Source organism: Nannobrachium achirus, assembly GCF_963921795.1.
Source record: "Nannobrachium achirus genome assembly, chromosome: 10".
Classification (NCBI taxonomy): domain Eukaryota; kingdom Metazoa; phylum Chordata; class Actinopteri; order Myctophiformes; family Myctophidae; genus Nannobrachium; species Nannobrachium achirus.
The window spans coordinates 32024253-32035224 of record NC_137819.1 but is presented as its reverse complement, the minus strand read 5'-3'; the positions used below and the strand labels follow the sequence as shown (position 1 = coordinate 32035224).

Sequence of the window (10972 nt, the reverse complement as noted above, 5' to 3'; positions counted from 1 at the left end):
TTTATCTATGAATAAGGTGCAAAGAACGCCAGGGAAGCAGAGATCTGATTGTTTTCACGGCGACACTTTACCGCGATGGTCGGCCCCGGTTTGGATTTTAGTTTCGCGAGCGTTTGTAAACAAATGGATTATCCTCCTCAATCGTCAGTGGACACTCACGTGCACACGCACGAAGCCTCCGAGGCTCTTCAAAATTAAAGCGGAAGTGAACGACGGCAGCAGCAACAGCTAGAAATGTTGTAAACCTTGGCTTCCCATGTGTTAATGAGGCAGAACTTCCAGCTTAAAAACGGGCCGGCCTTCAGGAGATGTATCATCGAGGCCAGCCGTTCCCAACCTTTAATTTCCTGGATCGGTGCCCACTTGGAAATCACAAAAAACGTCTGCGGTGCATTTTCAGAGCATGTTATTATTAATATTTATGATGAATCAATGGATTGCATTATGGATTGGATCAATGGAACTAACATAGTATAATGTACTATCTATTCATCTGTATCACAAATAAAAACTCATCTTTGACATCTTTTGTATATTTAGGTTATCTGTCATAATCTCTGTGTACTGTAACTTCAACGCCTAAAAGCCAAACAGAAATGTAAGTTTTGATTCGCTCCAGTGTGTTCAACAACAACAACACAATTAAATCGTCAATTACAAGGCCTGGTAGTTTGAGCCCACTCTTCTACTGTAGGTTCTGAGAGATACTGATAAAAAGAACAAACAGCTATAACTAAAACTGATCTCGGCAATAGATAGTGTGAATTAAAAGCCAAACGCATTTTGACTTGATTTTCAATCTTTGACAAGCTAGTTCAAAAGCTTTTCAAAAAACAATACAAAAGTAGCCTATCTACAAGCTCAGGCACGTGCACACATAGACATCAAAGGGGGCTTGAGCTCCTGCCCTTTATCCTGCTGTAAAAAAAGGCCCTCTCCAGACCATGAATGCATGCTTTTACTATGGAGATGCAAATGCCTCCCTTTCCATGTCCTACAGCATTCAGGAAACTTGTCTTTTACGAACTCTCCGGAACTTGAATGCAACATTTTATGTTGAAAGAATGTGTCCTCCGTCTATAAATCCACATTGTAGGCCGCACCCCGAAAATAGCTGATCTACAAACTTGTAGATCTGCTATTTTCGCATTCTTTGTCGAAAGAGCCCCTTTAGGACATTTCAGCCCCTGCCCCTAAAACATCTTCTGCACACCCCGTTACAAGCTTGTATTTGTCTTACAAAGAAGTCTATATTAGGGCTTAGGTGATAATGGGCCTGTTCCATTGACCTCTGTAGCCATTAGCAGTCTTTGGTTTTATTGAGGCGTCACCTTTTCACACTGGGCACTCGCTAAGTAGTAATGGAAAAACTCTCAAACAGAGAACACAGTGGAAAGGGTTGTGACTGACTCAAGTTCTAACTGTTCTCTGTGAACATAATTAGTGTAAATGCGATGACCCTTGAGCCTGAGAGAATGGACTTGTTTATTATCTTACACACCAAATGATTTCTTTTGAAATAATTAAAGCAAGCTAAAGCTCGGCCTTGTTCCAACTTCTTTGTCACTGCGTGTGATAGTTAATGGAACAGAGTGTGTGTGTGTGTGTGTGTGTGTGTGTGTGTGTGTGTGTGTGTGTGTGTGTGTGTGTGTGTGTGTGTGTGTGTGTGTGTGTGTGTGTGTGCGCGCGCGCGTGCGTGTTGTGAGCTGGCCTTGGCAGTGTGATACAATGAATAGCGTACATCTCAATTGCCTTAACCCATTGAAACTGGGAAAAGCATCTGTGTCATTTTAGATTTGATATTGCCCTATTGGTTGGCTATTTAACAATTGCAGATATAAACATATTTCCTGAGCGCCGCCCTGTGGAGCGTGCCGCCATTACTGCGGTGTCGAGTCAACAGTCCCTAAGTGCTGCTGCTGCTACGCTCAGTACGCTAGAGCAGTGGTTCTCAAACTATTTTGGGTGCAGTACCCCCTTATACTGATTTCTGAAGCCAAGTACCCCCTTCACCTGAGTACAGCATTTTGCTTATAAAATTGACATCAAAAGTCCAGTTCCAACACCAATATGTTCAAAATAAAACAGCATAATGGCACATAATCATTGCTTTCTATTCAATAACAGTTGTACTAGTCAAGGTATTGATGTAATTTGGTTTAACAATTTACACATGAGAAGGTTCACACAAAGACTGTCAATGTTTTGTCATTAACCAACAGTAAAATAGAAATATATATTCCCATTTTCTCCTGTACTCCAGCCCTGCAGTACCCCCGCGTACCCCTAGGCGTACACATACCCCCATTTGAGAAACACTGCGCTAGAGTGATGTCCGTCTGCTCACGTTATTACTCCTCCTTCACCTGCGTTTTACTAACATAACTTTACGATTGGACTTTGTTCCCACAAGGGAGGGGCGGGAGGTTTTGGAAACTCTTGGTTAGCTATACTCACTCTCAATGTTTGCATGCAGCCTCGGGGAAGCCATGTGTCTTTTGTTTTGGTCCCGGGCTGTACGTAGCCCGCAGCTGATGGGTGAAACACCTTCTCATTTAAGTTCAGCTAACGTTAACAACATCATTGTTTGTAAGTTAAGCTACTGCACATGTGTGTGCTCAAAAGAATCCATGTGTGGCGTGGCTTTAATGAGATTAAATAGTGGTTATTTGGTCAAACTATGGCAGACTAATGAACAAAAACACTGGCAGGACGCTAGGTTGTTTTTATGTAGTATGGTAGGGTTCTGCCAGTCAGCTGCCGCACTCCACAGGACAGCGTTCAGGAAATCATTCTATGCTTCATGGCTACAACCGAGAATGAAGTCATCCCAAAAATAATAAAAATAAAAAATAGGCCCACTCCACTTCTAGGTTACTGGATTTGGACAAATCTAATTGTCCCAGATTCTTTTCCCAGATTGCGTTTTTGGGAAAAACAAGCTTTTTTCTATGGACCCTAACTTCTTAAAAAAATGTGGTCTTTGTTTACATCCTGGCCACATGGTGCGTTTCTGTTGCCGTCGAAAATAAGGTAAACACACTGAAAAACCCTGGCAGAGGCAGATTAATTCATTAATTAATACCTGGCAGTTGATGTGTAAGTATGAACGCACGGTTTCTGTCTCTGCATACCACTCCAGATTTCAGTGCAAGGTCAAAACTTCAACCCACAGCCCAACACTTGAAACGTGTCGGTTCAAGTCTATAATGAGTGGTGAGGTCTTGGGTCAGCTGACCTGTTGTTCAGCTTAGCATAGCCTGCCTCCAAGAACCAGATCATTACCAATGTTTGTCTTCTGTGTGTGTGCTGTGGTGTGTAGTGCAGTGTGTGTGGGGGGTGGGTATTTGATTTGATTTATCGATTTGCACAACAGGATTCATGTTCATATACCGGTAGGCCTACACCGTGGTATACGACTTCTTTCCTATTAATGTTGTGCCGGTGAGGACAGAAATCCTCGGAGGGCATGGCTTACTGTATGAGAACCTCACTATTGTCATTATCCAAAAAGGGAAACGAAAAATGAAAAGACAAAAAATAAGTCAACACAAAAGCATGACGCTACTACATTGTGAGCTTGTATGGCAAAGCATAAACTAGGACTTAAGTTGTTAAGTATTACTACTGTATATGTTCCAGTACAGTATTTGTTTTAAAAAAAGCTAAATTGAAAAAGGAGAGGATACAATATAACATGTAGATTGAGAAGGGTATTTCCATAATGAGGCTCAACCAACCAGTATAGCCTGAGAGCACGTTCACTCAGTAATCGGGATGGACATTTTGATTAAGCCTAAACTTTTATCTGTTATCTGATAAACCAGACAACTATGAGCACTTGGGAGTGTTCAGGGGCCTATACACTGTACTGCCTGTATACACATTGTTTCCTCAGCTATACTTGTATGCCGCAGGGCATGCTTCAGGTGGAAAAACAGCAAAAGTAGCAGATCGACAAACAGAAAACATGTGGCGTGCTGACCTGTTATTATGATATTTTTGTGTGACGCTGTAGTATGATCAAATAGGGCATCAAAGGAGTAGTTCACCCTCAAAATGACTTTTTTTTTTCTTATTGATTACTCATGCCATGAAAGATAGTACATTTACCCCCATTGATTCTGGATGGGGACCCAAATACATTTGGGTCCCCATCCAGAATCAATGAGGGTAAATTTATTGTAATCAAATTATTGTCTTAGGAATGTGACAAAAAACTAAAAGATGTATTGAACTAAAGTCTCCATGGCGTGAGTAATCGATATAAAAAAAGTCATTTAACTAACCAAAAAACTAAAACAGTTAAAATATGAAGATGGGAGGTTTCTGCTCGACAGCAACAATATACAAATCAACATAGCAGTGCAAATCACGCGCCTTGGACAGAACTTTATCATTACCTTGTATCTATATGGTGCAACTGACGTCACTTACTTTAATGCAGTGATAACAATGCCAGCTGTCTCATCACAGACAGAGCATACAAGGTGAACAGCGTTCTGTCATCCTGGAACTGTTTCCCTATTAGTTGTCTCTTTATCAGCTATGGTTTTCCAAGCAAAGCCATTAACAAGGACAATGAACTTTAACTGGGGTTTGTATTATCCTCCTTAACGCGCCGCTTGCAATTTAATATTTATAGATTTTGTGGCGGAAAACAGCCGTCACTCAATCACCGCTATTGGAGTCCGAACTGCATTGTGTGTCCCATTAGAACCAAGAACTGATAGAACCATTTTGAAAGATCTTGAGAAATTGGGAACAATTTGGAATAATTTTATCCGAATTTTACTCTCTTATGGTGTCTGCAGAAAACCCTTTTGTGGGGGGTGTACCCCAAATACTTTGGGGTACATATTGGTACCTCAAGTACCAGTACTTGAGTAAAGGTACAGAAGTATTGGCATCAAAATGTTAGTATAAAAAGTAGAAAGTACTCATTATGCACAATGTCCCTTTTCAAACGAATAAAAATCTTTTGAAAATAGCAGATCTACAGGCTCAGAATGCGTCGCATTGCGGCACATTGTGAGCTTGTAGCTGAAAATTGGAAATACTCAAGTTAAGTACAGTACTTAAAGGGGCACTCCACCACTTTTCAACCTATGTTCATATAATTGGTCCTCACTCAAAAATAGCTTTTTTCTTTTTTTTTCTTTTTTTTTTTCTCAGAGGAGGGCTGTGGGCAGGTCAGAAACCCATAGTCTTGTGACATCATCGATTGTCAATCCAGCTTATAGAAACTGCAGGCTTTCTATTCCTGAAAAATTGCAATTTTAAAGTGGAAGCCATTGTTCTCGCGATAATAAAAATCTAAATATTTTTTTCAAAAATATTGATTACATTTTTTTTTTTGGAAAATGATGATGTCACAAGACTATGGATTCTGAACTTCCCACAGCTCTCCTAGGAGACTTGGACTGAGTAGAAAAAAATTGTGATATTTTATCATGAACATTAGTGAGGACCTAATATATGAAGACAGGTTGAAAAGTGGTGAACTTCTCCTTTAAGTAAATATACTTGGTTACTTTACACCAAGGGTCTTCAACTCGCGCTGTGAGGCGTTGAGAGCTTGTAGATTGGCTATTTTTAGTGTAGAAGTAAAACAGAGCAGACCAAGTACATAGTGAAAGGTCAGGTTTTCCAAATATCAACGATTTAAGTGGTTAAATGTCTGAAAATACACATGAACCCAACATAGACTGATGACAGTGCTGTCAAACAAGTCTATGAATCTATCTATGAAACCGATGAAAATCTGCATCACACATTTATACAATATGTAGTAGGGGTCCCTGCTTCATCTCTCTCTCAGCTAAGGGGTCCTTGAACTGAAAACGTTGAAGACCCCCGCTTTACACCACTGGTGAGTGGGAACTCAAAGAGGAACTTCAAACACAAATGGAGATGGTGTTTGCGGCGTGCTGCGGCTCAGCTCTCAAGGAACCGCTGGAGTGATTTTCATTTTATAAAACACTGCCTGCCAGGAGCACCGCTGTGTCTGACCTCTTATATCTTCTACATCTGATTTTCCTGCCGTCGTGTTGTGTTCTTCTCATCCATATTCAATTCCCTCTGTACTCTGATCCTCACCATATGAGGGTCTTTTATAGTTTAGAACAGCTTAGAGCAGTCGCTCTCAATACCCCCATTGATATGTATTTGGCCACGGACCCCCATCTGCATGTCGCCCTGAGGCATATTTTTTTTCTTTCTTTTTTTTAAGATTTGTTTTATGGCTTTTATGCCTTTATTTGATAGGACTAGTAGACTGACAGGAAATGGGGGGAGAGATGGGGAGTGTGACATGCGGCAAAGGTCGCACGGATGGGGAATCAACCGCCGCCAGGCATCAATGCCTATGTGGTATGTGCCTGGACCAGTAGGCCAGCGGGCGCCCCCCTGCTGAGGCGTCTTACTATAATATGTAATGTATTACTCTTTTAAATTCTATAATGTCTGACTGTACCTCGTGCGAGACGCGTCTACTCCATACAGTGAGGACCTGGTCTTTTGAAGTCGTCCCAATTATTCATACGGTCGATGTTATTTTGACCGCATTCGGTGGCTATTAGCTTGGAGTAAGCACAGCGACTGTAGGGCACACGCCACTCAAATGATCCGTGCGTGGGGGGGTACGAGGGTGAAATACCCAGGTATCTCATGCACAACCCCACGTACACATCCTCAGTGTGAATCGCTTTAACGTGCCTGGAAGCTGCCACAAGCTTTCTGGGCAGGTCCGAGGACAAAACGTAGCCCAGGCCAGTCGCATAGACTGGGAAATGAGACTCTGGGAAAACATCAACGGGTAGGTAAGATTTGTGGTTTGGGTCTCTGACGGGTCTCCCATAATTCAGAAGCCCGGTCTGGTAGTCGACCGCGGGGGCCCCCAGCAGCAGGTCCACCAAGTTGTGCACGTTGAGAAACACGTCCGAGTCCACCTTCACGGCGTAGGAGGCGTTGGCGCAGCGGGAGTCCAACCATTCCATCATTACCATGGTCTTCACCGTCAGGTTGAAGTAGGAATCAACGAAGTCTGCCTGCAGCAGGTCGCCGTGCTCGCCGCTCTCCTCCAGCACGTCCAGCTGGACCCGCTCGGCCCCGTCTCCCGTCGGCAGGCCCAGCAGGAAGAACAGGCTCAGCGTCTGGCCCCGCACGGGGCGCCGGGTCTCGTTCCCCCACGTCGCGCGGATGGCGCCGCGGTCGGCCCTGTTGCGCGGATGCACCGGGACAATCAGGACTGCCAAGGGCTTCTGCAGTCGACACGCCCCCGGCTCGTCAACCAGGAAGCGATAGTCATGGGGATAGGCCACAAAGTATGGTGGTCCCGCGAGTGCCTGCGAGTCTTCATGAATTTGGTAAAAAGACAAAACTCCCATCACCGCCAGCATGACGATAGAAGCTGACACAACACGTGAAAGACAGGTTTTCATCCACCTCGTGTTTTTTCTCTTTTCTTTTCTTCTCGTTGATCCCGGTCTTGGGTTTCCTCCATGACAAAGACCTAATGCTCGACTGGTCACGTTGGCCCAAGCCACTACCAGCTGCAATGGTGGCCAAGTACAGTAGAGATGGCGTTAGTAGCAGAGGCTTAAAAGGATACGTGAAAATGGCTCAATATTAGAGGATCTCTTGAAGATTGAATCTTGCGGGCGTCACTGGCATCTATGTGGCATCACCGATAGATCTGGTTCTGTAACTGAGATTCCCTCGTCTTTATATGAATGGGTTTGTCACTCTGATATCACGCACTGGCTCCACTGTGATGTCACACTAACATAATCACTTTTATGTCCATGTGAAGTTCCCTGATGTCATCAAATATTAAGCCCATATCTAACAGGACTTCATATGGGAATGCCCATATATAGAGGCCACATCAGCCACATACCACACTAACAGAATCCATATAAGGCCAAGACAGATGGCCAATACAGCCCATATCTGTGTGGCTGGTTCAACAGACAGAGATCTCCATGTATGGGCATAAAAGAGTATGATGTCAGACGTCATAGACATCATATGACTTTCACATAACGAATAACTGAGTAAGCATGTTTGGGCTCTCATAGCATATCTCCATATACAGTACATGGATCTCCATATATGGGTACCAGGGGTCTCCATATATGGGTAACTGGTCCCATATACATCACTGGCCAGATGGCCAAGAATCGCATGTCGCCCTGAGACGTCTTTCTAGTCTCTATATGTATGTCATTTCCAGTGATCACGGAAGTATGAATGAATCGCCGCCGTATGAAGCGTCCCCGGCATCCCCGGTCTGGTGTAGAGGGGAAAAAAGAGCACACTAAGTACAGAGCATACTAAGTACAAAGTGAAAGGTCAAGTTTATTAGGCCTAAGTATTGACGGATCAAGTGGTTAAATATCGGAAAACACAAATTGACATGAATCCAAAATACACTGATGATTGTGCTGTCAAACAATGAAACTATATGGAATCTATGAAAAGGTTGTGGGGGTCCCTGCTTCATCTCTCTCTCAACTAAGGGGTCCTTGGCCTGAAAACATTGAAGACCCGTATGATAGACCCATATGACGTCATGACAGGGGGTCAAATATCAGGATTTGTTTTCATATAAAGATGTCTAGTTATTGTGTGGCAGCCTCTCTCTCTCTCCCTCCCCCCCTTGAAATTGAAAAGCTCCCGTTGTGTGATCATTGAAAAGGATGGAGACAGCAGATAACCCCCCACTGTGTGTTAGCAGCACCTAACGCGAGGTGAGGCCCTGCCTTCCGCTGTCTAACACCCCCGAGGGCCAGCCTAGCACTGCACAACACTGCCAGAGAGAGAGAGAGGGAAACAAGGACAGTTTTTATTTTATTTTACAGTCAACTAAACGACAAAGAGAAGTCATGTATTTATTGCCTTCTCTATATGCAGCAACATGACTCATCAAGCTCCAACTGGGGAATATTTATTTGTGACCGGCTTCACCGAAGGGTCTTGTGGAGCAAATTATTGGCTCAGGAATGAGACAAAAACAAAAGAAAATCTCTTTAAGTAATTGATGAAAAAAAAAAATATATTTTTTTGAGTGAACTACTCTTTTAAAAAATAAAGGAGATGGTGTTTTGCCTCAGGGGGATAAGTTGGTGGCCACAGTCCTGTGGTCATCCAAGATTAAAACACCTCGTAAAAGAAACACCTTGGTGTTTTTATTGATTGAACTCATTAACCTGAAAAGCCCATGTGGACAGTCTTCTGTGTAGCGGAGCACAACATCAACTGCACTGCCTGCATCGATGTAGAGTTCATGGTGCTGATCCAAAGTGGTTGCTAGTCTTTTATCAGGGCCTTATCAGATACTTTGCATCACGGCTTGGTTTGTTAAATTCGATCATGCACACTAAAGCAGGGGTCCTTAACCCAGAGGCGGTCCTCAGATACTGCAGGGGGGGCTGCGACATTTTTGTATGATATTGACTTCTGGGGGGAACCATAGACGAAAATAGCAGATCTACAAGCTCACAGCGCATTTTGCGGAAAGGGTTTGGTGTATATGGAAATGAATAGCTGGGGGCGGAGGAATCCGTCTTCTAGTTTTCTAACGTATTAATTGCTCTGACATGTGGCTTAGTCTGTGTTTGTATGTACTGTGTGTAGTGCGTACATATGTATGTATGTATGACCCACACTTGGCTCATTGGCCAAACTTCGTGGGACACTTAATGAAAGTAACTCATAAAGGCACCAATCACTTCACACTGGGTGTGATTTTTATCTAACTCTATGGTCCATATCCCGCAGGTAGTGTTAGTGAAGGAAGATGGTTTGGGGGTCCCGATGAAAATGGGAGCGAGCAAGGTAAAGTGGAGGAGAGCATAGGAAGATGAGACAGGAACGGAGGTCATTAACTTTGTTGAAGAATAGGAGTGATTCCCCGGGTCACTGGAGGAGAGGTGCGGACAGATGACGGAGCGGCCAAGACGACAGGCGTGAGAAATGTGGACTAGGGTGGGATGAGAGATGAGAGATGGGGAGGAGAGGAGAGGAGAGGGGGGCAAGTGGGCTAGTCTGGACCGAGTACGGCAGTATGTGATGTAGTTAAATGATACCAGAGGTGTAAAGTAGCAAAGTACATTACAATTTTGAGGTACTTTTACTTCTACTCCACTACATCTCAGAGGCAAATATTGTACTTTTACTCCACAAGAATTATTTAAAAAACTTGAGTTACTTGTTATTTTTTATTAATATTACAATATATTTATTATTAACCCATTTAGGCCTGAACACATTATGACGCAATATTTTATGCTTTAAATATAAAAAAATAGCAGATATACAAGCTCACAGCGAGCTTGTAGATCTGCTATTTTTGAAAAATCTTGAAAATTTGAATTTTGACCCGATTCTATAAGTGTCTTTTGAATCCTTTTGAAGATTTTTGGAAAAAAACTATGTTTCTATGTCAGCAATCTGGCCAGCCATCGTCAAAGAAAAGGTCCTTTTCACTTGACTGGAGCTCAGTTAGTCTGTTCTTGAGAGACTACTATGTCAGTGGTTCTCAAACCTTTTCATGTGAAGGACCCCCAAAATGATATTTATTTTTATAATGATAAAGCAAAATTTGAGTTACAAACGTTCGCTTTGAAAATACATATATTCAAAGATTTGCACACATTTTCACGACTTTTTCAAAAATAGCAGATCTACAAGCTCGCAGCGCGGCACTCGGTGCCGCGCTGTGACAGGCAGAGTGATTCTAGTCTGCAGTGGTGGAAAGTGACAAAGTACTTTTAGTTGAGTACTGTACCTAAGTAAACTTGTACTTTTACTTCTACTCTACATCTCAGAGCCAAATATTGTACTTTTACTCCACTACAATTACTTTTTAAACTTTAGTCACTAGTTACTTTGTAGATTTTTATTATTATTACAAAACATACATTAACCACTTCAGCACTAAATACATTTCGGCCATTTGAAATTAGAC

General features: G+C 42.7%; 2 protein-coding genes across 2 annotated transcripts in view; both read right to left on the bottom strand.

Moving 5' to 3' along the window:
- trappc9 (trafficking protein particle complex subunit 9) overlaps positions 1-10972 on the bottom strand; it is a gene marked incomplete at its 3' end in the record, with an annotated part of 422586 nt that overhangs the window by 45604 nt on the left and 366010 nt on the right. The window lies entirely within an intron of this gene.
- LOC308292317 (beta-1,3-galactosyltransferase 2-like) lies at positions 6492-7400 on the bottom strand (the record flags this gene model as incomplete). The annotated part of the gene is made up of 1 exon (XM_080734633.1): positions 6492-7400. The coding sequence occupies one exon, from the start codon at positions 7398-7400 to the stop codon at positions 6492-6494; it is 909 nt and encodes a 302-aa protein (XP_080590759.1).